Source organism: Phasianus colchicus, chromosome 1, assembly GCF_987193195.1.
Source record: "Phasianus colchicus chromosome 1, bPhaCol1.hap1.1, whole genome shotgun sequence".
NCBI lineage: Eukaryota > Metazoa > Chordata > Aves > Galliformes > Phasianidae > Phasianus > Phasianus colchicus.
In genome coordinates, this window is record NC_143436.1 from 1,509,034 (window position 1) to 1,534,961 (window position 25,928).

Sequence of the window (25,928 nt, forward strand, 5' to 3'; positions counted from 1 at the left end):
GTCTTGCAAGCAATGTCTGTGTCTGTGTGTCTACGAGGGACAGGTTTTTCCAACGACTGCCTTTTCTCCCTGTTTATTATTATTATTTTTTCTGAGTAATTCCAGATGTACTTTTAAGTCTCTCTACTGTCAGAAAATTTTATATTGTAAAAAAAAAAAAAAAAAAAAAAAAAAAAAACCAAACTGATGCTGGTGGCTCTGGGGTATTTTGGTTTTCGTTGTGCTTTTTTTTTTTTTTTTTTGTAAAAAAAGAGGAGAAAAACTAAAAAAAAAAAGAAAAAGAAAAGAAAAAATAGGAGCCTGCATCTCTCTCTGTTGTCGGTTTTAGGCTGTAAATTCCAACTATCCATCAATAAAAGCTGAAAATGGACTCACGGTGGTGGATTCCTATGGGGCTCAGTGGGGCGGTTCTGCGTGGGTCCTCAGCCCCACAGCACTGAGGCACCTCAAAACGTCTCCTATTCTTTTTTTTTTTTTTATTAAACTCAGTTAGTTTTCTCTTTTTATAGAATAACCTTTTTTTTTTCCTCTAGGCACAATACAATACAAGGACTCTGTAATGTTTGACACAATGTACAGAAACTTCAATAATCTACAACTGCTCCGGGATGTTACAAAACCTCCTTGTGATATCAGCTACCTGCCACGGCCATCGTGGGACGATAAAACAAAGGGGGGGGGGTCAGAATGGGGATGGGGGGAGGGGTTAAGACTGTACAAAGACCTCTGCACTGAAATAAAACATTGTACTCTTAAAAACAAGACGGGTCGGGAGCCGGCAGAGCTGCGGGATGGGGGGGGGGGGGTGCAGGGTGAGCTGAACCCCCTCCCCACCCCCCCCCCCCAACAATGCAGGGCCTGCAGGATTTGTTTGTGTACCGAGTGTCCCCCTTTCTGCACTGATGCTGGGACAGCAATAAGGGGGGTGGGGGGGGCAGTGGGGGCACAAAGCTGGGGGGGGCTCCCCCAATCCTGTAGGCTCAGCCTGGCAGCTCTGCAGCGCCGTGAGCTGAATACATCCCCAGGGCGGTGGGAGAGGGGTGGTGGGGGGGATGAACCCCAACTCCTGCAATGGGGTGGGGGAGGGAAGCAGGGATTGCACAGCGCTCACCGGCACCGCTCAGCCTTTGCGTCATCGCCCGGCACCGCTGCAGCTCAGCTGGACCCCCAGCCTGGGCTCAGCGTTGGGCCCCCCCTGCACAAAGAGATGGGCAGAGGAAGGAGGGCTGGCAGGTTTGCATGCAGGCGTGGGGACAGCAGCCCTGCAGCAGCACTCTGTCCAACTCTGCCATCGCTGCTGCTGCTGTTGCTGCTGCTGCTGCACGGAGCAGGGAGAGGCTTGCAGACGATGCTAACCACAGGGCAGAGCGAGGCCGTGGTGCCCAAAACCTCTTCAGCTCGGCTCAGTCCTCCACAACGCAAATCCTACCACGTGCAGGGTGCAGTGCTGTTCCCACCGGCTCCATCTCCTGCTCTGCTCTGCACTCGCAGCCCCGGCTCAGGGCTCTGCTCCGCGTTGCTGCAGAGGGCCGTGCGTGGGATCGGGGCTCCCTGAGCCGCCCTCAGGCATCCGATAAGCAGCTCTGGATGCGGTCGATCCACTGCTGGGCCAACTGCACGTCCTGGGCGCAGAAATTGTAAACGCGTTTCGTCGTCTTCAGCTGAGGAGGAGGAGGAGGAGAGAAGAGGTGAGTCTTTCAGTAGCCAAAGGGAGCCGATAAACAGGACTTGGGAGTCGACTCTTTGAAAGGGGAGATAATGGCAGGATGAGGGGAAATGGTTTGAAGTGGAAGGAGGGAAGATTGAGGCTGGATGTCAGGGGGAAGTTCTGTACAGAGGGAGTGGTGAGGTGCTGGAACAGCTGCCCAGAGAGGCTGTGGATGCCCCGTCCATCCCTGGAGGTGTTCAAGGCCAGGTTGGATGGGGCTCTGGGCAGCCTGAGCTGCTATGAAATGTGGATTTTGGTGGCCCTGCATGTGCTGGGGGTTGGAGCTTCACAATCCTTGAGGTCCCTTCCAACCCAGGCCATTCTGTGATTCTGTGAGAGGAGCAGAGTGGGTGCTGCACATCCCCCTCCCCGCAGCACAGCACTCACATCGAAGAACGCTTTCTCATCCACCGTCTTTGGGGCTCCCATGGTGGGGGTTCCGGGTGTGATGGATTCCACCTCGGCCAGATCGATGACACCTTTGCACTCCGTGTCCATCCGGCTGTCGTAGTACCGCAGCTGGGGAGAGGCCCACGTTGTGCTCAGCACCCAGGGATGGAGCACTGCGGGCCTCCCCCCTCGCCCGCCCTGCCCGACCCCTGGATACCTGGTGCTTGGTTTTATCCAGCACAAACCAGCGAGGCTTCCAGGGCTTCATGAAGGCTCCCTTCTTGTACAGAGACCCCTCGTAGGACCTGTGGGGTCAGGCAGTGCCTCAGCACCATCTGCATCACCCCAGCACCACCGCAGAACCCATCGAGCCGCCCCTCCCTGGGCAGGTTCCCACCCCAGTACCCCACGCCTGCCTGTTCTCGCTCTCTGACATCTGGAACTGGTTGTACAACGTGCTGGTGCTCCTGCGGCCGCCCTGCTTCCCGCTGGATGGGGTGGATGTGCTGCTGGTGTCACTGTCGAGGCTGAGGTTGAGGGTGGAGCCCACGCCGCTCTCCTGCAGGTACACCCCCAGCGAGCGGCGGTGGTGCGAGAGCCCCGAGGACATCAGCAGGGAGCTGGGGGTCTGCGGGCACAGAGAGCACAGCGTGAGGACGAGGAGGTTGAGGGCAGTGCCAAACCCTCAGCCAGCCCCTCTCCAGCCCTACCCGGCTGCCCTCCTGCCGAGCTTCGGTGCGCTGAGAGGCTTTGATTTTGTCCCACGTGTCCTTCCAGCGCTCCGGGACCTGCCCCAGCTCCATCTCCAGGTTGTGCAGGTCCTGTAAGAGGAGCAGTTAGGCATCAGCACAGCCTGCCTCCATCCCAGGGGGCACAACTGACTGCAGACGTGTCCACGGGCCACTGCCCAATGCAGGGGTCATCACAGAGCCGCTGAATTATAGGACCACAGGATGGTTGGGTTGGAAAAGATTACAGAACCACGGCATGGCTTGGGTTGGGTTAGAAGGAACCTTATAGATCACAGAGCCATAGGAGGTTGGGTTGGAAGGGACCCTATAGAGCAGAGCCATAGAAGGTTGGGTTGGAAGGGACCCTATAGAGCAGAGCCATAGAAGGTTGGGTTGGAAGGAACCTTATAGATCACAGAGCCATAGAAGGTTGGGTTGGAAGGGACCCTATAGAGCAGAGCCACAGAAGGTTGGGTTGGAAGGGACCCTATAGAGCACAGAGCCATAGAAGGTTGGGTTGGAAGGGACCCTATAGAACAGAGCCATAGAAGGTTGGGTTAGAAGGAACCCTATAGAGCAGAGCCACAGAAGGTTGGGTTGGAAGGGTCCTCACAGAGCACAGAGTCACAGAACCCCAAAACAATTTGCCTTGGAAGGGACCCCAAAGCCCCCCAAGTCCCCACCATTGCCACAGGCTGGCTGCCCCCCACCAGTTCTCTCCCCTCAGCCCATCAGCTCCCAGCTCACCTCCAGCAGCTTGGAGATGGCGTCGGGCTCCATGCGGCTGCGGTTGTCGTAGCAGGGCCAGATGATTTTGCGCTTGGTTTGTGGTGCGCTGGTGTCCTGCCTGTCTGCCTCTTCCATGTGCTCAGGCTGCCCCTGCACCAACTCCCAGTCGTAAGAGGGGCCCTCAGAAAGCGTCTCCTCTGTGTAGTAGTCCCACACCTTCAGGTTGGAAATGTTGCTGTACGGCCGCAGCACCTGAGGGGGGTGACAGCCGGATCAGTGATGGTTTTCTCTCCCACTGCTGGTGTTCTCAGCTCAGTGTTGGGATTCCATCCCTTCACACAGAGCTTCCCCAACAGGTGATGCTTTCTTGTTGGTACAGAGGGGATGTGAGGATGTGGGCTGTCAGCAGAGCAGTCAGAGCTGCTGCCAGCATGGGGCCTGGAGGTAATGAAGGCTCTGAGCTGCTCAGCCCCAGCCCCAGCTCACCACACAGCACAGCTCCCTGCTGGGGAACATGCTGAGCTCTCTATCCATGGAAAGATGCTTCCAAATTATGTTGATATGGGGACCCTATCCAGGCCCAACAGCTCCAGCACAGGGTCTCCCCCTGCCTGAGGCTCCTGGCAGTGTCCTGATGTGCCCTGAGCCCCCAGCCGGGCCGGGCAGAGCTCTCACCTCCCCATCCTCGGGGGCATACATGTAGTTGAAGAAGACAGGAGCTTTCTTGTTCAGCCTGTCGATGTAATCCCAGATGGACTTGTAGACCTGCTGGCATTTGCGTTCACCCTTCTCCTCATACAGGAGGCCTGGTGGGGGGGGAGGGGAGGGAGGGCATTATATGGGGCAGGATGTCAGGATGGCAGCCCACACACCCCACACGCTGCCCTCACCCAGCTCGATGCGCTCGTAGTCAGAGTCCAGCAGGAAGGTCCGGAACCGATTGGAGATGTAGTGGTAGCTGAGGAACTTCAGGTAATACAGACTGAACTCAAACTCCATGGGGAACTGCAGGTGGATCTACAAGAAGCAGAACGGCTGAGATCCCGGCACTGCTGCAGTGCTGGAGCTCAGGAAGAGCTGGGAGAGGAGCTCAGAGCTCACCTGGTGCACGCAGTCTAGGAACTGCAGGAAGATGGGAGCAAAGCCACTGCTCTGGCCAGCCAAGGTCTGGGCCCCACGGTGGCTGAAGCGGTGCCCAAAGGACAACCACTCCTTCTCCACCAGCAGGCGGAAGCCCTCCAGCGTCCGGTAGTAAGGGTCTGACAAGAGCTGCACCAAGGAGACCACCTGCAAGGACGTGGGGGCTTGAGATCATAGAACCAAAGAATGGTTTGGGTTGGAAGGGTCCTTGCAGACCAAAGGGCAATAGAATGGTTGGGGTGGAAGGGACCTTATGGATCATAGAGCCATAGAATCCCAGAATGGTTGGGTTGGAAGGGACTTTATGGATCACTGAGCCATAGAATCCCAAAATGGTTGGGTTGGAAGGGACTTTATGGATCATAGAGCCATAGAATCCCAGAATGGTTGGGTTGGAAGGGACTTTATGGATCACTGAGCCATAGAATCCCAAAATGGTTGGGTTGGAAGGGACTTTATGGATCATAGAGCCATAGAATCCCAGAATGGTTGGGTTGGAAGGGACTTTATGGATCACAGAGCCATAGAACCCAAAATGGTTGGATTGGAAGGGACTTTATGGATCACAGAGCCATAGAACCCAAAATGGTTGGGTTGGAAGGGACTTTATGGATCACAGAGCCATAGAATCCCAGAATGGTTGGGTTGGAAGGGACTTTATGGATCACAGAGTCATAGAATCCCAGAATGGTTGGGCTGGAAGTGACCCCCCCATTCCCACCCCTGCCATGCACTGGATGCTCCCCACCAGCTCAGGCTCATCCACAGCCTCAGGCACCTCCAAGGATGGGGCACCCACAGCTCTGGGCAGCAGTGCCACAGCCACACTGCTCTCACGGTGAAGAATTCCCCTCTAAAATCTTACCTAAATTTCCCCTCTTTTAGCTTAAAATGAACAGCCATAGCATCCAGTGGCTGTAGGGCTCCTACCTGTGTGGTGATGTCCCAGCCGTCCTCCAGGCTGACAAGCACAGAGGAACCCGTGTCCAGGAGCTCCACCACCAGCACTGAAATCTGCAGGATCTTATGGATCTGCCAACAAGAGAACCAGGAGCTTCTCAGGAGCAGGAAACTGCTGGATGCGAGGCAAAAAAGCCCCTTTTCCTGGAAACAGCTGAGCCAAATGATGCAGAGCACAAAGGCTCTGCAGAACACAGCTGTGGGCACCCGTTCTCCCCCAGCAGCCAGAGGGGCTGGGCCCCACAGCTCTGAAGCTGAACAGAGTTCTGAAGCAGCTGCTGGTGCACACACTTTCTGGGCCACTTCATCCTCGTTCCTCTTAGTGGCCTTGCTTGCTTTGTGTCCTCCCACCCTGTGCCAGGGAGCATCCAGACCCTGCTTGTAGCCTTTGGTTCACAGAATCACGGAATGGTTGAGTTGGAAAGGTCCTTAAAGATCACAGAGCCACAGAACCATAAGATGGCTTGCTTATACTTCAGAGTCACTGAACGGTTGTGTTGGAAGGGCCCTCAACACTCAAAGTCCCATAGAATGGTTGGGTTGGAAGGGTCCTTAAAGTACAAAGACCCATAGAATAGTTGGGTTGGAAGGGACCTTAAAGATCACAGACTCACAGAATGGTTGGGTTGGAAAGGTCCTTAAAGATCACAAACCCACTGAATGGTTTGGTTGGCAGGGACCTTAAAGATCAAAGTCCCATAGAATGGTTGGGTTGGAAGGGTCCTTAAAGGCCAAAGACCCATAGTTGGGTTGGGAGGGTCTTCAAAGGTCAAAATCCCATAGAATGATTGGGTTGGAAGGGTCCTTAAAGGTCACAGACCCATAGTTGCGTTGGGAGGGTCCTCAAAGGTCAAAATCCCATAGAATGATTGGATTGGAAGGGTCCTTAAAGGTCACAGACTCATGGAATGGTTGGGTTGGAAGGGACCTTAATGATCACAAACCCATAGAATAGTTGGGTTGGAAGGGACCTTAAAGATCACAGACTCACAGAATGGTTGGGTTGGAAAGGTCCTCAAAGGTCAAAGACCCACAGTTGGGTTGGGAGGGTCCTCAAAGGTCAAATTCCCATAAAATGGTTGGGTTGGAAGGGTCCTTAAAGGTCATAGACTCATGGAATGGTTGGGTTAGAAGGGTCCTTAAAGATTGCAGACTCAAAGAATGGTTGGGTTGGAAAGGTCCTTGAAGGTCAAATTCCCGTAGAATGGTTGGGTTGGAAAGGTCCTTAAAGGTCAAAGACCTACAGTTGGATTGGGAAGATCCTCAAAGGTCAAATTCCCATAAAATGGTTGGGTTGGAAGGGTCCTTAAAGGTCATAGACTCATGGAATGGTTGGGTTAGAAGGGTCCTTAAAGATCACAAACCCACTGAATGGTTGGGTTGGAAGGGACCTTAATGATCAAAAATTCCACAGAATGGTTGGGTTGGAAGGGTCCTTAAAGGCCAAAGACCCATAGTTGGGTTGGGAGGGTCCTCAAAGGTCAAAATCCCATAGAATGGTTGGGTTGGAAGGGAGTCCAAAAGCCCACAGCCCTGCAGCAGCCAACTGCAGCCCCTGTCCCAGACATGGATTGGGATCTCCACAGCCCCCAGGAGCCACTGACCTGTGAGAGCCACTCGGACTCCTCCAGGGAGCGCAGGTAGGCGACGCTGGGGTCTGTGGAGGGGCAGCCAGGCACACAGGCCTTCATCAGCTTCTTGAAGCTGGCCTTCACCTGCCGCACGTCAAACACCTCGATGGGCACCACCTCCCAGTGCTGCAGTGGGTCTGGCTTCACCCCCTGAGGACACAGAGCATCACAGAATCGTTAAGGTTAGAGAAGACCTCTAAGATTACCAGTCCAACCCCAACCCACCCTTACCATGTCCAATGACCACGTCCCCAAGTGCCACATCCTTGGGGATGGGGACTCCCCACAGCCCTGGGCTGCCTGTGCCAGTGCTGAGATTGTTCCCAATCTCCAATCTGATCCTCCCCAGTGCACCGTGATCCCATCCCCTCTCATCCCTGGGAGCAGAGGCTGACCCCCATTGCCACAACGTCCTTTGAGGAGGTACCTTCAGCTGTGACTTGTCCCCGATGATGTAGAGCGAGGCGCGGTGCTGACGCAGGAAGCTGGCCTCAGCGGGTGCACCGTTGTGCTGGGCACCCAGCAGATCCTTCCCAGCCAGCCGTGAGCCAATCTCCACATTCAGGGCATAGCTGCTCATACGCCCACTGGCCCGGATGCTGCCCCATTTGCCTGCAGGACAGCTGGTGTCACTGGGGGGGGTCCCATAAACGGGAGGTTCGGGGCCACCCGGATGGGTGAGCAGCTCTCCGTGGAGTGATGGCCAAGCACTCCAACCACACACCAGCACCCATGGAACACATGCGAGGTTTGGTGCAAGTTTGGTGCAGGTTTGGTGCAGGTTTGCTTTTGCTCCTTTCTCTGCTGGGTGCTGCCATGTGCAGGGAGTGCCCCGTGCTGATGCCATGCCCTGCAGCTAGCCCCTCTCCTCCACCACCGCCACCCAGAAGTGTGCAGAGCCCAAAGCAAACCTGCAGGGCGGTGTGGGGCAGTACTTACCGCCGGCACCGCGCTTGGATGGTGCAGTTATGGTGTTACTGGGTGTTGTTAGTGGTGTGTGTGGGGGGGGTGTGGGTCAGTCGGTGGGTTAGCAGCCGGCTGGGTTAACGCCCGGCGGGTCCCTACCTCGGGGCGACTCGCGGCCCTTCGGCGACACGCACTTGGGGGTGGACAGGGTGATGACCCTGGCTCTGTGACCCAGCCCTGGGGGCACAGGATGAAAGCGGCCTCAGAGAGGGTGGAGAGGAGCGGAACCAACGTTCCCTCGCTGGGTGGGTATGGGTGGAAGGGATGGGGGTGATGAGATGGAGATGGGTATGGGATGGAGATGGCACATAGGAATGGGATGGAGATGGCACATAGGGGCTGCAGACGGTCCCTCCCGCCCGCCCTGCAGTTGCCCCACACCCTGGAGCTCTGGGGGAGCACAGGGGGGAGCATCTACTCTACAGCTGCTGCTCAGGAGGCAGCGCTCAACCACACGTCCTCACCTCCACGGCTAATAGTCCCGGGCCCTTCGTCCTTCCCTCCCATCACCTGCTTCATGAGCGATCCCAGCTTAGGCTGCCTCTTGTCGGAGAAATCTGCAGCACCAACAGAACGTCAGCTCCCAGCCTGCATGCTGCGGGACCCTCCTTGCTGTTGCTTCCCCTCAGTTCAGAGGGGAAAGGGCATGGAAAGAACCCAGCGGCAAGCAGAACAGCGCGGGGCTGCACCGGGGGCCACCAAGCAGGAGCCACAGCACAACCGCACCAATAGACCTCAGCACCAGCAGCTCTGCCCCAGCAGCTCTGCCCCAGCAACTCTGCCCCAGAAGCTCTGCCCCAGCACTATGCAGGCACTTTGGACCGGGTAAACCACTTCTCCAAACCCCAGCACCATCCCTCTGTGACCACAATTCCCTTTCTTCCTGCAGCAGGGAGCCCTTTGCCGGGATCCCTTTGGCCCCAGTGCAGCAATGATGGGGTGGGATGGCAGGGACTGGCAATGGATGATAATGGAGCGTGGCCAGAGCCGCTCAGACAGCACGGACACAACACTTACCGCAGCATCCTGCACCAGACCCCACGCTGCTGCTTGGGTGCAAGAGCTTGGCTTTGGGGTCTGCCCCATCCCAGCCCACCCCCCGTGGATCAGGATTCAACCTGGAGCTCCCAGATGTAGGGCCAATGGGCTCCCCAAACCCCATCCCCACCTTCGGCCTTAAGGAGGTGCTCCACAGAGCTGAGTCCATGGTTGTGGGACCCAGCAGTTCTGGCTCTGGGATGCACCAGATCCCGGGGGTCCCTGTGCAGGAGCCCCCCGAAGTCCCCCAGCCGATCCCACTCACCTGCACTGCTCATGTGAGCAGAGGTGAAGCCACTGAGCGTGTTACGCCCGCTGGCATCGGCGTAGTGGGGCATGGAGTTGATGACAGCCTGCAGGTATTTCTCCTGTTCCAAACTGGTGGAGTCCGTCTGCGAGGGACCTGGGGGAGAGCAGGCAGCGTCACCTCACCACCAGGGCAGCAGGGAGGGATGGGGCACTGCTCCAGGATGGGGTGAAGGGATGGGTACCTGCAGTGGGAGCATTCTGTGACTTGAAGAGGCCCACGACACCCTTCCCATGCAGCCCCCCCGAGCGCAGCAGCACGGCTTTGGTGCGGGAGTTGCGCCAGCACACCACGGGGAAGCGGTTCTGACGGTAACAGCGGGAGATGCGCTGGATGGTGTTGTCCTGGATGCTCTGCGGCACGATGAGCAGCCCGGGGTAACTGCAGGAGAGAGCTGAGCTGCAGGGAGCAGTGCTGAGCACACCTGTGCCCTTGCCAGGGCAGAGTAGAGGGCAGGAGAACCTCCCTGCCCTGCTGGCCACGCTCTGCAGTGCACCCTGAGGTCCAACTGGCCTTATGGACTGCCAGGACACAATGCTGGCTCATGGTCAACGTGTGGTCAACCACTGGTCAACTGTTGGCCACCAGGACACCCAAGTCCTTCACAGAGTTTCCAAGCAGCTCTTTGCAAAGCACTCCATGGTCCAATTGGCCTTCTTGGCCATCAGGGCACACTGCTGGCTCATGGTCAATGTGTGGTCAACCATTGGTCAACTGTTGGACACCCAAGTCCACAAAGCTCCTTCCAAGTAGCTCTTTGCAATGCACTCCATGGTCCAATTGGCCTTATGGACCACCAGGACACAATGCTGGCTCATGGTCAACGTGTGGTCAACCATTGGTCAACTGTTGGCCACCAGGACACCCAAGTCCTTCACAGAGCTTCCAAGCAGCTCTTTGCAATGTACTCCATGGTCCAATTGGCCTTCTTGGCCAAAAGTGCACATAGAGAGCTCCTGGTCAACTTTTGGTCAACCATTAGTCAACCACTGGTCAACTATTGCTCAACCAGGACACCACTGGCTACCTTGGCTACCAACACACTTTCCTGGCTCGTGGTTGGGCTCACCTCCGACAAATGGCGTACATGCGGTTCACCGTGGAGATGCGGAAGGGTTCGTTCTTGGAACGTGTGAGGCTGCTGCTGAGTGTGCCCAGCCCCAGGCGCTGGTAGTCGCGGCAGCAGGCGCGCTCCACCAAGTGGTTGATGGTCATCTTCTCTGAGGGTCTGATGGTTGTGGTGGGTGTCAAAGTGCTCCTGTCCATCTCCTCGGACACTGCAGAGACAATGGGGGTCTAGGTCAGCCCTGGCACAGATGATCAAAGAATGGTTTGAGTTGGAAAGGACCTTTAAAGGCCATCTGCTCCAACGTCAAAGGCCTCGCCACAACTCCAGGTAGGTGACATCAGTCACCCCTCCTTTGTCCACCGTGGCAATGCTCCACACAGGGTCTCTCCCATTCCTGCTCCCAGTTCCCTCCAAGAGTTTTCTCCTCCCCAGCACCCTCCCAGCTGCTCCCTCCCCTTGGGATGCTCCAAACCTGAGATCTCATCCTCGTTGTCCTCCGGGAAGTGCTGGCTGCTGCGCTGCTCCCAGGCAGGCGGTGTGTATTTCTTGCGTGTCACATATTGGCGGCCAATGGTTTTCTTGGCATTTTTCACCAGGTTTTTGGAGAGCGTCCTGGAACAGGAGAAAAGTCTGAGGATGGCTGATACCCGTGTGTGGCTGCAGCCCAGCACTGCAGCAGGTCCTGGTGGTTAGAGAAACACCCGCGGTGACACCCAGAGCAAAGCAGAGACGGGAGCACCCTGACCACCATCTGCAGCCTCAGTCAATGCCACCGGAGGGGAGATGTCACCTGCAGGTCCTGGCACCAGGGGAGTGTGTTCCATGGGGCTCCAAACCCCAGATAAAGCCAACAGGCTGGGCTGGGCGCACAGCAGCCTCCCATGGAGCAGCATCCTGGGATATGACACCTGCACTAATACATCTGAGCTCTCAGACACCTCTATCTGTTACTGCCCCGGGTAATCAGAGAACCACAGCATGGTTTGTGTTGGAAGGGACCTTAAAGATCTTCCAGTCCAACCCATGTGCCACTAGACAGGTTGTCCAAAGCCCCATCCAACCCAACTCCAACACTTCCAATGATGAAGTATCCTCTTCCAACCCAAGTCCGTCACTTCCAACAATGGGGTATCCCCTTCCAATCCTACTCCTAACTCTTCCAACCCAACTCCAATACTTCCAGGAATGGGGTATCCCCTTCCAATCCTACTCCTAACACTTCCAACCCAACTCCAACACTTCCAACTATGGGGTATCCCCATCCAACCCAACTCCAACACTTTCAGTGATGAATGATACCCTTCCAACCAAAGTTCAACACTTCCAACTATGGGGTATCCCCTTCCAACCCTACTCCTAACACTTCCAACCCAATTCCAACACTTCCAACAATGGGGTATTCCCTTCCAACCCAACTCCTAACACTTCCAATCTAACTCTAACACTTTCAAAATGGGCTGTCCCTTTCTAACCCAACCCAAACACTTCCAACGATGAGTATCCCCTTTCAATCTAATTCCAACATTTCCCCAGTTGGGGTATCTTCAACTTCTCTGGGCTGCCTCAGCGCCCTCAACATGGAGAATTCCTTTATCTCAAGGTGGGCTCAGTCCCTGGGAACTCCTCTGTCTGCCACCGGCAGAACAGAAAAGGCATGGAAGAGAAATCTTCAAAACCATGCAGGTGCTTAGGCTGCATGGTCGAAGCAGAGCTCTTGAACACATCCTCCTGAAGGTAAGAATGGTCTGAGTGTGTGCAGGGCCGCAGGCACATCATCATCATCTCAGGGAGCTCCAAGAGGATCAAGTGAAGGAGAAGTAGGGGAATGGCTGACTCCAGCCCAGGATAACATCTCATCTGATGCTCAGATTTCCAGCAATTCACCTCTAGTCTACCAGGTGACTTCCTTTGCTTTGCAAAGCAGATCATGAGGAATCCAACTGCTCCCTAAACTTATCAAGGGAAGAAAAGCTTTGGGACTGAGAAGTAACACTGTCCTAAGAACAATTTGCCATGTACCGAGGCAGGTTTCAAGTAGGAGCGCTTAGTAACCAAAGGAACAAGACCTGCAGACAGTGTGGGGGCACAGATGGAGGTAGACCTTTGGGCTGGCAATGGAGCTGATATCAAGATCTAGGGCTGTGCCCAGGCCAGGAGCTGGGCCCCGCAGCTCTGGTGGCCTCTAGAGGTTAGTGAGAAGAAGCACAGCTCCCTGAGCACGTCCTGGGGCACGAGGACGGCCGCTCCTGAGGCCCCAAGCCTGAATGTAACACGCAGCCTGGACAAAGGCAATCCCGGCGTGACCGACCCGCAGCCCAGGCATCATGCAGAGCAGGTGAGAAGAAACCCCAGGAGCAGTGAAGGCCGCAGCCTGAGCCAATGCCACCTCGCAAGCTCGCGCCCAGAGGTGAAGGCATCTTACGTGGTCGAATGGCCAAGGTGCCCGAGGGACATGACCCCCACTGTCAGGCCCTGGAACATATCGGTCACCTGCTGGGAGCTGAGTCACAAACACACGGAGAGAAGCTCAGACTGCGGGCACAGCAAGCGCCAACACCGCAGCACCCAGAGCCCAGAGCCACAGCAGAGGTTCCCCTGGCCACCGAGCGTGGGAGCTGACCCCATGGCAGCACAACACAGCTTCCACGGCCCCACAGCACTCCCCATCCTCTGGCAGAGCAGGGACTGCACTCCTGTGCTCGCTGGGATGTCTCTCCCTCCTTCTGCTTTAGCCCAAGACAGCTGTGCAGGGAGAGCTGCTGAATGCACAGCATGCACAGAATGCAAAGCATTCCCAGGCCTGAGTGCTGCTTCCCTCTGTGGGAAAACCCAAAGGTAAGCAGAGATCCTGTGCAAGCTCTGGGACCCCTCGCTCCTGCCCAGGAGCCCATGTCTAGTGCTTCCCTGCTGGAGGAGGGAGAAGAGAACCCCAGCAGTGCCTGCGAGGGCCAAGCATGTCCTGTGAGCTACTCTCCCTGATCTGCTGCACACATACCTGAGCGAGGGGTTCTTCTCCTTGGCCTTGGGCTGCATGGCTTGCTTGGGAGACTGGCCCACAGTGAAGGCAAAGGTGCCATGCACATGCTGGGGGTAACGCAGCTTGTGCAGGTGCTTCCTGAAGACCTCGGCGCTGTCTGAAGCCACCTCCTCATCGAAGGCAATCTTCAGCAGCTGTGGGGACAAGCAGAGAGCAGGCTTGAGAGAAAGCAGACAGCATCCTCCTCCTGTTCTTCCCACTGGGCACAGCTCAGATCCTGGCCAGAAGTGACGGCCACAGGCAGGGGGCTGCCCCGTTGTCCCCCAGGAGCACACTGTGTTCCTGTCGAGCACTCAGCAGCCACATGCTGTTGCTGTGGTGTTCCCAGAGTACAGTTCCAACAGCCCCACAGGAGCTGAAAACCAGCCTCCAGTTAACCAGCAAGATGCTGCTCCTATAAGAGGACTACAACTGGTCCTGCACCAGGTTCACAGCCCTCCTCTGCAAAGAGCCCTCAGGTTCCACCACCTGTCTCTGAGGCTGCCTTTGGTCCCTGCCACCCCAAACAGTCTCACCTGGAATGTGCACGAGCGCAGCTGCAGGCCCTCCTGGATGAACTGATCCACCTGGGCCTGGATGTTGATCTTCTTCTCTTTGGTCAGCGAGGAGATGGGGAAGGATCGGATCACCACCTGCTCCCCCACTGGGTAGAATGGGAACGGGTTAGCCACATCCCAGTGCCACTCTGAGACACCCCCACCAGACAGTCCCATAGGATGAGAGGGCCAGAATCAGGTTAGAGAAACTACAGCCAGGCCATGGAGATGCAACCTATGATGGGCATGATGAAAATATCATCTACAAAGAATCACAGAACGGCTTAGGTAGAAGGGTGTCTTAAAGATCATAGAATCACAGAATGGCTTGGGTTGAAAGGTACCTTACAAATCATTACAGCCACTGAATAATAGAATGGCTTGTGTTGGAAGGGACCTTATAGATCAGAGAACCATAGAACGGTTGGGTTGAGTTTTGTTGGGTTGGAAGAGTCCTTGAAGATCACAGAATGACAAAATGGTTGGGTTGGATGGGTCCTTATAGGTAACAGAGCCACAGAGTGATTGGGTTGGAAGGGATCTTATAGATCACAGCACCATAGAACAGTTGGGTTGAGTTGGGTTGCATTGGAAGAGTCCTTGAAGATCACAGAATGACAAAATGGTTGGGCTGGATTGGTTCTTATAGATGACAGTTACAGAATTGTTGGGCTGGAAGGGACCTTATAGATCACAAAATCATAGAACAGTTGGGTTGGGTTGGAAGAGTCCTTGAAGATCAGAGAATGACAAAATGGTTGGGTTGGAAGGGACCTTACAGACTACAGAACCATAGGACGGTTGGGTCGGAAGGAACCCCAAAGCCACCAGCCAGCGCTGTTGTCTTGCACCCAAGGACCTCAGAGGTGACTCCTACAGCAAGGCAAGTTGCAGCCACTGCTTCAGGATGTCTTTTGGCCACCTCCTCCCCAGACACCACCAGCCCATGCAGACAGAGGATGTGGTGCATGCATGATCCTTACCCAAGGGGTCTGTGGGAGTGCCTTTGAAGATGATGCGGTACGTGGTGAGGAAGATGGCTCCTTCCGCAGGGAGAAGAGGTGGACCACCAATATTCCCCCCGGCGGCCTCCTCCCGCCCATCGGGCATGAGGTACACACGCAGCCCCTCCATCACACACTCCTCACCCACCAAGAGGTTGGGGCGCAGCAGCTTTGGCTACAGGGGTGTAAAATGAGGAGTTTAGGCTTCTGAAGACTGGAAGAACAGCACCAGAACGTTCCCCCGAAGCGTCGCACGTCAGGTCAGTACCTTCTGGATGGGAGGAAGCCTCTTGCTCTCCCTGTGCACAGCATCCAGTGTCTCTATGTGCATCTGCACAATATCTGTGGACAAACATGCAGTCAGAAACCATGAGCTGTCCCACAAATCACCCGGGCTCCACCTCTTCGCAACCCCATTGCCTCTTCCACAGCCCCTCCTATACAGTCCCCGCAGCTGACAGGGACCCCCGCTGGAACCACGCAGCCTCCCAGCCTCAGCACTGCTGCAGGGCCCATTACCAGGGATCATGACGTGCAGCCCCTTCAGGTGCTCGTTGGTGACTCCGCTCTCAGTGCAGACTTTGTCCACGAAGCGGTTGATGAACCGCACCACGTAGTTGGCCACATCTGAGCTTTCAGCATCCTCAAATCCACTTTCCGTGTCATAGCTCTCGGCCACGCTGCCAGCGATGCTGCCATGCAAGAGAGAGCAGTTAGCTCAGAGTGTTCCTCTCCATTGCCTTAACCCAGAGCAGGAGGGCCATGCCCATGCAGGAGAGCCCAAAGGAGATCCTTCTCTTGAGATGAACCTAAACCCAAAGGAATTTCCACTCCTGCCCTGGGCAGTGTAACTTGCATCGATCCCTACTCGAAGTCAAATAATCTGGATGCTCCAAGGTGCCCCAAGTCCCCAGATTGGGCTGCTCCACTCCCCCTGCAGTCCTCCAGCCCTCCTGACCTGTTGGTGACAAAGCTGTTGCTGACACTCTCCACATCCCCCAGCCCGGAGCTGCGCAGCAGGCGGTTCTTGCTGGTGTCCAGAGGCAGCAGCAGGTAACTCATGCGGTTGGCATAGTGGATGGCCTGGCTGAAAACTGTGCTCTCCTCCTTTTGGATCAGTTCTTGCTGCTTCTCTCGGCTCATGGTAGGCCACAGCCTCAGCTGTTCTGATGCTATCTCAAGGGCAGACCTGGCTTCTTGGGGTTCCTCCGTGCTCTCCTGAAGGAGTTGGAATGAATGTCAGAGGTCTGCATGGACAGGAGAGCTGCCAGCCTTCACAGGGCTTTCCCAGTGCCAGGATGCAGTCCCTCGGGCTGCTTCCAGCACCCCACCCATCCCACGGACATAAGGGGAGAGCTGCCCCCGTGCAGCTGCTCTGCAGGAACCCGGCTGCCCCCACTCACCTCGTCTGTGTGGTTCTCCTCACTGCTGTCCAGGTACAAGGCTCGGATGTGGTTCTGCACATCACTGTAGAACATAGCTTCCCAAAACTGGATGTTGGTCCACACCACGTGCTCCTGCACACAGCTGTAGGCAAACTGCGTGATGCCTGGGCTCAGTTTCTGAGGAAGCAGAAGATGGATAGAAGAGTTTTATCTGAACGCAGCTCTTGTGCCAGCCTCTCCTCTCCAGATCATTCTTGCTCTCCCCTGCTGCTGGGAAAGGCAGCGTGCCCTTTGGCACACAGGAGGGACACCAGCACCACAGTTCCTCCAAGCAGTCCTTGCAAACACTTCTCAGGTTTGCTTAGCACCTATCCTGAGGGCCCAGGAGAGCCTCATGCTACAGATGCTTTTTGGAAGGCAGAATCTTATCAAGCATTGCAATGTGCTGCTCAGGGCTGTGGTAGAGTCTCCATCCCTGCAGACATTTAAGGGACGTGGAGACGCAGCACTAAGGGACTCAGTTTTGTGATGGGACTTGGTAGGTCAGCTTGGTGGTTGGATTTGATAATACAGAAGGGTTTTTCTAACAGATAACTGTGATCGTAGCCCAGCCTGACTGATACATGAAAGCACCCCCAGTTCTGAGCAGCTTTCCCCAGGTGTTTCAGCTCGGCCAAGCTCATGCATGGGCAGGATTCCACACCCCAAGAAACACCAAGGGGACAATCTGCCCCTGACCCAGTTTATGCAGCCTCCAAGGAGTTCTGAGGCTGTGAGGACCACACCAGACCATGGGACACTGCAGATACTCACTCGGCAGAAAGCGGTGACCAGCGGCAGGAGCGCGGCTGCAATCCCATGTTCATCCATGGCCGTGCAGTCCTGGGGAAAAGAGCAGAGCTTACCAGGAGGATCCACTTCAGGATGCCCAGGTCTGCTCCCACCCCCACCCCACACTTTCTCCCACACTGGGTGATGCTCTCCTTCCCTACCTGCAAGCAGCAGTTCATCATACGGACGATGAAGTCGAACTGCTGGTGGTCCAGCACGGCACGGTTCTGCTGCACGTGCAGATTCAGCTCCTGGGTCAGGCAATGACGGGCTGCTCGACCTTTCATGGCACGCAGCACAGCAGGAAATAACTGCAGGGAAAGATGGGGACCAGATGAGCTCCTGAAGTCAGGGTCAGCCCCCAAGGAGAGGTGCAGGAGGGGCACCCCGCCCTGGCTGTGTTGGCTGACACTGTGCTGTCACACATGGATCAAAGCAGCATGGTCCACAGCATCTGGGTAGCTGTAGCACAGCCCCTGAGCTCCAGGCTCAGCCACCTCCACAGGACAGACCCTGCAGTGGGGTGAGCAGCCAAGAACCCAGGGACACAAGAAGAAGGAAGTGCCCAGAAGACATGTGGGCATGGAAACAGAGCTGCCCAGCAGAGATCTGCATACAAGCAAGGAATGCCATGGAGGAGAAGCAGAGAGCCCTCACCACCAGCTGATGGCTGCCTGCTTCTCGGGAGCCCTCCTCACCTTTTTGGCTTCTAACATTTTGTTCTCAAAGACATAGGTGATGCAGTTCCGAACCACCTCCAGGCGGCGGGCGCTGTTGGCCAAGGCATTGCCATTACGCTCCATGATGGCTGCTGGAGAGAGAAGCAATGTGGTTCAGGCAGGGCAGGGATTCAGCCCAGGAGGTGGAAGAATGGGTGCCCCAATGCTCCACACAGGCAGTGCTGTGGAGGACACTGATGGGACTTCAGTAGTCCTCTCATGCTGACTGATGGAGCTGAGGGACCTCTGAGCAGCCAGAAGGGGAGAGGTTAATGGGGAGAGTGATGCTGAGATGATGGCACTACTCAAAAGTACAAGGGCAAGAATAGAGTCCTGCACCTGGGGAGGAACAACTACAGCATTAGGACAGACTGGGGCTGAGCTGCTGCAAAAGGGCTCTGTAGAGAAGAACTTAGGGCTTCAACAGGCTGACCCATGACTGACCACACGCTGATCATGAGCCAGCAGTATGCCCTGGTGGCTCAGAAGGCCAATGCGTGGCACAGAAGATGGCCAGCAGGGCAGGGAGGTGCTCCTGCCTTCTAATCAGCACTGCACCCAGTGTGGGACTCCCCAGTTCCAGGCAGACTGGGAAGAGCCCAGCTGAGGGTGCAGAGATGGTGGGGGCCTGGAGCACCTCCTGCTGGGGACAGGCTGAGAGCCCCAAGGCTGTGCACATGGAGGAGAGAAGGATGAGGTGGGTCTGAGCACACGTACCAATGGGGGGGCCTGAGGGCACCATGCACTTCTTCTCTGCTTTCACAGCTGGAGGAGCTGTCTGTAGCTTGGCTGTGGCCTGATCAATGATCCACTGCACTGTGCCTTCATCCAAACGTGGGAAGGGCTTCTGGTGCAGGCGCAGATGACAGCCTTCCGTGGGCTTCTGCACCTTGTGCATGGTCACGGCAGGGTATGGGTTCTCCTGGCAGAGCAAAGAGAGTTTCTTTTCAGCCACGAGGAAGTCGTGCATCACCCCACAGGCTCACAGGGGCATCTCACAGCAGCCTGTGCTCCTCTCCTCTCCCAGCAGCACTTTGCAGCCCCCAGAACCTTGCAGTGCTGAGGGCAGGCTGTCGGCACACAGTACCATCATACTCTGCTCTCAGGAGCCGCAGGGACAGCATGCTGAGCACACAGCAAAGAGCAAAAAGCCCTCAGGAGCACAGGGCTGGGATGGCTAAGGGCACCCTAAGCCAGTCAGCATGGGCAGCAGCTGCTCCAGAACAAGCGGAAGGAAGTAACTAATGCCCAGACCACCAAAAACAGGAATACCTCCACTCAGGAAGCGAGGGAGAGGCTGAGGCCAGGCAGACACCCTGGGGTCCAGCAGCAGTTTCCATAACAGTGTTTCCAGCACCAGTTACAGTAACATGAGTGGAGGAAGGACAGATGGACATGGGCTCTCAGCCAAGTTCTCCCAGCCCTCCCGTCAGAGCAGGTTCCCCTCCTGCACTCACATTTTTGTAAAGTTTCTCTGCCAGCTCCTTAATGTGCCGCAATATTTTCTGCTTGTTCCCCTCTTCTGCACGCATGCGCTTCACTTCATAAGCAACAAGCTGGAAGAAGAGATGGGTGAGAGGAGCAGCTGCCTGCTGGGCAGGATCCAGCATCCTACGATTCCCTGGCTCTGTCCCCAGCAGCCTCCACCCCCATCCCCAGCAGCCTTCATCCCCAATAGCCTCCATCTTCCATCCTCAGCAGCCCCCATCCCCAGCAGCTCCCAACCTCCATCCCCAGCAGCCTCCATCCCTCATCCCCAGCAGCCCCCAGCCCCAGAGGAGCGCTCACCTCATCGAAGAGGTCAATGGAGCGGTACGGGGCTCCCCGCTCTGTCACAAAGCCAGCAAAGGCCATGCCCTCCAGCACCTTGGTGAGGAAGTCATCCTCTGTCAGCCCCCTCTGCCCCAGGAAGGCTGCCTGCAAGAGGGAAGCACGGTACCATCAGGACAGGAGCTGATGCCACGGCCACGCTGAGCTTGCATCCCTCTGCTCCCGTTGCCTTCTGCTGCGTTAGGTTTCCTCCACAGAACCCCAACACCTCCCATGTTTTCCTCCTCTCCTGCCTTGGCTTTGCCAACAGCCCCAAGGCGCTGCTGTTTCCTCTCCCCGGGTCTTGCTTCCTGTCTCCAGGCATGGGGAAAAGCCGTGGCTCAGCCCAGACACAGCCCCAGCTGCACTGTGCTCGGGCATAAACAGGGAAACGGTATCTGACCCACACAACCTTGGGACACTCAAGGACAAACAAGGGATGCAGGTGGAGCTGGCAGTGGTGCAGAAATCACCTGCTGGAAGCACGAGACTTTACTTCCAGACACAGCTATATTTATGTGACCCTTTCCACGCATTCTCTCTCCCTGACCTCAGTGCAACCCACTACAAAAAGAGTCATCCCACGGCCACGCGGGGCAGTGTGAAGAGCTGTTCTGCGATGTGGCCATGAGACCTTGGAGCAGAGATGCTGTAGGAGTGCGATCCTGCTCTATGCTGGCCCCCTCCCAGCACCAATGCTGGGAGCAAGGCCAGGCCCATGCCCACATCCAGGCCATACCTTGTGGAAGCGGATGACGGGTTCAGGATGGATGCGGATGATGTGCAGACACCAACGATAGCCCTGCAGCAGCTGTGCAAACAAGCGAAGGAAGACAGCCCGGATCTCCTTGTCCTGTGCAAAGGGATGGACAGTGCAGTCAGGAGGACAAAGGGCTCACGGGGCAAAGGGATCACAATCACGTGTCAGGATCAGCCTCTGCTGAGCAGGGAAGGAAACTCAGGGACCTTCTAAAGAATAGAGGAGGTGGGAGATAGATTTCCAGTGCTCTCCCCTTCCCAGCATCTCTGAGATCGCATGCATGCAGGATGCCCTTGTAGCCCTGTGAGGAGCTCTTGTAACCCTGTGGCTACTTGTGGAGCTCCCATCCCAGAGCAGGGTGCTGGGTGCCTGGCAGGGATGGCAGCCTTGTGCCTGGGCTCTCTGCTTCTCGAGGCCCTGTGTTGCCCCCATTTACCCACCTGCATTTTGAGAGATGAAGCAGAAATCGTAGAAGGGGGGAATGCCAGATCTGCCACCTCCAGCTCCGGGTCCAAGACCTGCAGATAGGCACAAGGCATATTTCAGGCCCTGGGGATCTGTGCTCACAGTTGGGAAATATGAAGCTGCGTTCCCCAGAAGCTCAGCAGGACCCACAAATGTGTTCTGAGGGGCCCAGGGACAGACTTGCAGCAACTGGTAGCTATGGGAAAGGCTTCTGCCATGCCAGGGGCTGCCCACAGCCAGGTACAGTGTGTGAGGCCCTGACACAGCCTGCCCTGAAAGCAGCATAGATGTCCCATCCCTGCAGGTGCCATGGATGGGGTCCTGAGCAGCGTGAGCTGGTGGGGGGCACCCAGCCCATGGTAGGACTGGGGCTGGGAGTCTCTGCAGTCCCTTCCCACACTACCATTCTACAATTCTATAATTCTGATTCTCTCCAGCTGCTGTTTGGCTGCACTGTCCCAGCACCCACTCTGCAGAGCCAGCAGCCTGGGAATGCTCTCACAGCCAGCAAAGCAGCTTCAGGGCTGCAGCTGCTTCCTGCCCGAGGGCTGGAACCCAGCCACCTGATTCCCAGAAACCTTTGGCAGTTGAACCCCCAAAGCACAGCCGTGCACCAGAGGGCCACCATGGCCAACAGGATGACCATGAGGCAGCACTGTGCCCTGGTGGCCAGGGAGGCCAATGGTGTTGTGGTCAACCAACAGCTGACCAATGGTTGACCAACAGTTGACCAAAAGCTGACCAGGAGCCAGCAGTGTGCCTTCGTGGCCAAGAAGGATAATGGGACCCTGGAATGCATTACAAAGAGGTGCTTTAAAGGAGCTCTGTGGAGGACTTGGGTGTCCTCGTGGCCAACAGTTGACCACACATTGACCATGAGCCAGCAGTGTGCCCAGGTGGCCAAGAAGGACAATGGGAGCCCAGGGTGCATTGCATAGAGCATGGCCAACAGGACAAGGAGCTCCTCCCTTCTGCTCTGCCCTGGGGAGAGCACAGCTGCAGCACTATGCCCAGTGCTGAGCTTCCCAGTTCAACACAGGAACTGCTGGGAGAGCCCAGCTGTGGTACTTACCATGGAGAGGGCTTCACGGGTCTGCTGAAGGAGAGGCTCAGGGAGCAGGGAGATGTGCACACACTCAGGGACATTCACTGTGCCCCCATCCAGGTCTGCGATAACAACATCCAGCTGAAAGGGGTGAGACAGGAGTGAGACAATGCCAAGCCATGGCCCACACTGGTAATGGTGAGCTCACAGAGAAAAGAGCCAAAGAGGGGATGTGGGGAACAACAATCTGTCTCCTCTCTGCCCACTGCAAGCTCAAGCATTCCAGCCCTCAGCAGCTATTTTCTCTTATCTATTAAATACACAAACACTTGTGATAGATGAACTGTAAGGGGTTCCCATCACTGCCTGCCATGGAGACCACAAGCTGGGTGAGCTCTCACAGGGAACACACTGACATCAGCCTCAGCACAGACTCCTTCCTGCTTCACCAGAACGGCGCTGTTCAGTTTGCTCAGAAGGTTGCACAAAAGCTTGTTTCAGTTGAGATCAGGCTCATTATGCTTTCATTTCATTCAGTTTCTACACTGAAGTCTGTCAGGCTGAAGTGCCAGCACAGCTTCTTGGACCAATGCTGCCAGCTGAGCTTCAAAATCAAATCCTCAGTTAACCCAGCTGCTGTGGCATGGAAAAGAGACCTGACCCAGGCAGAGCAGCCCCAGCCATCCTGGAGCACAGCCCAAGCTGGCAGCCAGCACAGCACCATGAGCATGAGCTGAGTGCTCAGCTGCTGCCCGAAGCGGGGCTTGAGATGTGGCTGCTCACATCGGGACAGGCTGGGGGCTGAGCTGCTGTAAAGGAGCTCTGTAGGGAAAGACCTGGGGATCCTGGTGGACAGCAAGCTGACCATGAGCCAGCAGTGTGTCCTGCTGGCCCAATGGGACCCTGGAGTGCATTGCACAGAGCGTGGCCAGTAGGGCAGGGAGCTGCTCCTGCCCTCTGCTCTGCACTGTGGGGACAAGCTGCAGCACTGTGTCCAGTGTGGGGCTCCCCAGTTCCAGGCAAACTGGGAACTGCTGGAGAGAGACCAGCTGAGGGTGCAGAGATGGTGGGGGCTTGGAGCAGTTCCTGATGGGGGCAGGCTGAGAGCCCTGGGGCTGTGCACATGGAGGAGAGAAGGCTGAGGGGAGTCTGAGCAGTGCTGGTGGATATCTGAAGAGTGGGGGTAAGAAGGAGGGGGCAGGCTGTGTTTGGTGGTGCCCAGCACCAGGACAAGGGGCAGAGGGCACAGACTGGAGCCCAGGGAGTTCTGAGTGTGAGGAAGAGCTCTGTGCTGTGAGGGTGGCAGAACCCTGGCACAGCTGCCCAGAGAGGTGGGGGAGTCTCCTTCTGTGCAGAGATCCAAACCTGCTGGACACTGCGTACAGCTGCTGGGGGGAGCTGCATGGGGACACTGCACTGGGGGAGCTGCACAGGTCCCTTCCCACCCCCATGGCTCTGAGTTCTGTGATCTCATTGCTTCCCTTGCTGCCAGCTCATGGGGTCTCACCAGCTCTTGTGTCTCCGACTGAAAGATGGAGTGGACCCCGATAATGAAGGGTGTCGGCGTGCTCAGTACCTCCAGGAGCTGTGCAGGCAGGATGGGTACGTACGTGAAACTGCAACAAGAGATGAGCATTGCTGCAGCCAGCTGAGCCCTGCCAGGACCTAGCATCTGCTCCCTGCCCTCCTGGGGGAGCACAGCCCAGCACCATGCCCACAGCACTCTCCCGGTCACCAACACCCTTCCAACCCAACCATTCTATCATTCCATGCTTCTGTGATCTTTAAGGATCCTTCCAGCCCAACCATTCAGTAGCTCTATGATCTACAAGGTCCCTTTCAACCCAGCCACTCTATGGCTCAATGATGCAGTGACACACAGAAAAGGCTCCAGGGAAGGAGCTCTGAGAGCAGCCACGCACACCCTTCACAGTGCCCACCCTGCACCAGCAATGTGTACAGCACAAATAATTACTGCCCAGGTAATTATGGAGAAAGGAGTGTTAGCCCAGGTAGTGCTCCAGCTCAATCTGAGGCTTGAGGCTCATCTCTCACCTGTACTTAAGGGGGAACATAAGTGCAAGGAGAGCCCGGCAGGCATCAGTGAGCCGCTGGTAGCTGCTGGAGAGAAACAGGATCTTGTGCTCAGTGAGTGCTGCACAGAAGAGATACAGCACATTGGTGATGCCTGGGGAGAAGGGAGAGAGCAGTGCTCAGAAAGAGGGTTCCCCTCCTGTGCTCTGGGACAGATCCTCACAAGCACAGCAGAGGAGTTGACACCCTCCAGGGGCGCACCCATGGAGCCCCATCCCTTGGAAAGGCACTTGGAGACCTCACTGCAGCCTTCAATGCTTGAAGGAGCTGACACACAAGAGGAGGGCAAGGGCAGCTCTGTACACAGAGAGCAATGGGACATGGGGGAATGGCTTTAAACTGGAAGAGGGGAAAATGGGGTCAGATATGGGGGAACTGCTTCACCCAGAGGCAGCTCTGGCACTGCTGCCCAGAGCTGTGGGTGCCCCATCACTGGAGATGCCCAAGGCCATGGATGGGGCCCTAAGCAGCCTAAGCTTGGGGGGGGATCCAGCCCAGGGCAGGGGTAGAGCTGAGGGGTCCCTTCCAACCCAACCATCTCACGGCTCAATGATCTATAAGGTCCCTTCCAATCCAATCATTCTATGACCCTATGATCTGTAAGGTCCCTTTCAACCCAACTACTCTATGGATCTATAATCTATAAGGTCCCTTTCAACCCAACTACTCTATGAATCTATAATCTATAAGGTCCTTTCCAATCCAATCATTCTGTGATCCTATGATCTGTAAGGACCCTTTCAACTCAACTACTCCATGGCTCTATGATTTATAAGGTCCCTTCCAACCCAACCATTCTATGACCCTATGATCTATAAGGACCTTTTCAACCCAGCTACTCTATGGCTTTATGATCTACAAGGTCCCTTCCATCCCAGGCCATGCTGTGATTCAGTGATTCTACAACCTCTGCCCCTACCCACTGCTAGCACACTGCTGCCCCGTGCAGGAGGGCAGAGCAGGGGTAGCTCTCTCCAGTGGTGTGCAATTGGAGCTGAGCCCTGGGCTGTTTTTGGTGCTGGACCTGCTGGGAAGGAGGTGTGGGGAAAAGTCTCACCGAGCTGCTGGAAGAGCAGAGCCACACTGCAGCTGCTGACGGGAAGAGAGTCATTGATGGGTGTCTGGATCACCTGCCTGTCCCCTGCACCCAGCGAGATCGTCCGCTGCAAGAGAATGCAGGAGGTGATGGGGAGGCACTCAGCACGGCGCCAGCACGAGGACCCAGGACCACAGTGCCCAAGAAGCAGCCCCGTGCCCCCCAGGACAGGGCTGGAGCACAGCGGGCACAGCCTCATCTCTTCTTTTCCTGGGCAGTTTTTCTCCAAACCACAGCACTGGGATGCCTGCAGGTCCTCGGCCTCCCTCCAGAGACACGAGGGCAGCACCGGCTCAACGAGCACTTCTCCAGGGCTGCGCTGCTCTGCAGTAGGTTTGGCCATGTGCCCCATCTCCCTGCTCAGCCCTGTGGGCTCAGGGGGCTGCTCCCAATAAAGGCTTCTGGCCGGACAGAGTCAGCACCCTGAGCTGCACCCGAGCAGCAAGCCGAGCCTCCTAACCATGGGGAAGCAATGCCA

At 56.2% G+C, this 25,928-nt stretch overlaps 1 protein-coding gene across 8 annotated transcripts in view; it reads right to left on the reverse strand.

Annotated features, from left to right (window-relative positions):
• Window positions 1–129: 129 nt before the first annotated feature.
• The window catches only part of SBF1 (SET binding factor 1), a 59,304-nt gene continuing 33,505 nt past the window's right edge, over window positions 130–25,928 (reverse strand). The window contains exons 6-43 of one of the 8 annotated variants that reach the window (XM_090127421.1): window positions 25,412–25,517; window positions 24,316–24,448; window positions 23,768–23,876; window positions 22,288–22,401; window positions 21,191–21,268; window positions 20,730–20,843; window positions 19,970–20,098; window positions 19,639–19,737; window positions 18,899–19,103; window positions 18,161–18,270; window positions 17,624–17,773; window positions 17,445–17,513; window positions 16,650–16,808; window positions 16,205–16,464; window positions 15,766–15,938; window positions 15,515–15,588; window positions 15,226–15,421; window positions 14,222–14,349; window positions 13,665–13,840; window positions 13,092–13,169; window positions 11,142–11,281; window positions 10,670–10,877; window positions 9,785–9,981; window positions 9,559–9,696; window positions 8,720–8,812; window positions 8,355–8,432; window positions 7,717–7,901; window positions 7,263–7,439; window positions 5,629–5,730; window positions 4,660–4,845; window positions 4,449–4,575; window positions 4,234–4,364; window positions 3,577–3,810; window positions 2,809–2,919; window positions 2,515–2,726; window positions 2,316–2,403; window positions 2,096–2,227; window positions 130–1,661 (exon numbers count right to left, since the gene is read on the reverse strand). In XM_090127421.1, coding sequence (XP_089983547.1) covers window positions 1,563–1,661; window positions 2,096–2,227; window positions 2,316–2,403; window positions 2,515–2,726; window positions 2,809–2,919; window positions 3,577–3,810; window positions 4,234–4,364; window positions 4,449–4,575; window positions 4,660–4,845; window positions 5,629–5,730; window positions 7,263–7,439; window positions 7,717–7,901; window positions 8,355–8,432; window positions 8,720–8,812; window positions 9,559–9,696; window positions 9,785–9,981; window positions 10,670–10,877; window positions 11,142–11,281; window positions 13,092–13,169; window positions 13,665–13,840; window positions 14,222–14,349; window positions 15,226–15,421; window positions 15,515–15,588; window positions 15,766–15,938; window positions 16,205–16,464; window positions 16,650–16,808; window positions 17,445–17,513; window positions 17,624–17,773; window positions 18,161–18,270; window positions 18,899–19,103; window positions 19,639–19,737; window positions 19,970–20,098; window positions 20,730–20,843; window positions 21,191–21,268; window positions 22,288–22,401; window positions 23,768–23,876; window positions 24,316–24,448; window positions 25,412–25,517 — 5,298 coding nt within the window. In that variant the 3' untranslated portion in view covers window positions 130–1,562. Of the gene's footprint in view, window positions 1,662–2,095; window positions 2,228–2,315; window positions 2,404–2,514; window positions 2,727–2,808; window positions 2,920–3,576; window positions 3,811–4,233; window positions 4,365–4,448; window positions 4,576–4,659; window positions 4,846–5,628; window positions 5,731–7,262; window positions 7,440–7,716; window positions 7,902–8,354; window positions 8,433–8,719; window positions 8,813–9,558; window positions 9,697–9,784; window positions 9,982–10,669; window positions 10,878–11,141; window positions 11,282–13,091; window positions 13,170–13,664; window positions 13,841–14,221; window positions 14,350–15,225; window positions 15,422–15,514; window positions 15,589–15,765; window positions 15,939–16,204; window positions 16,465–16,649; window positions 16,809–17,444; window positions 17,514–17,623; window positions 17,774–18,160; window positions 18,274–18,898; window positions 19,104–19,638; window positions 19,738–19,969; window positions 20,099–20,729; window positions 20,844–21,190; window positions 21,269–22,287; window positions 22,402–23,767; window positions 23,877–24,315; window positions 24,449–25,411; window positions 25,518–25,928 lie in introns of all 8 variants that reach the window. The other 7 variants (XM_090127364.1, XM_090127490.1, XM_090127618.1 and 4 more) reach the window with 7 other exon arrangements.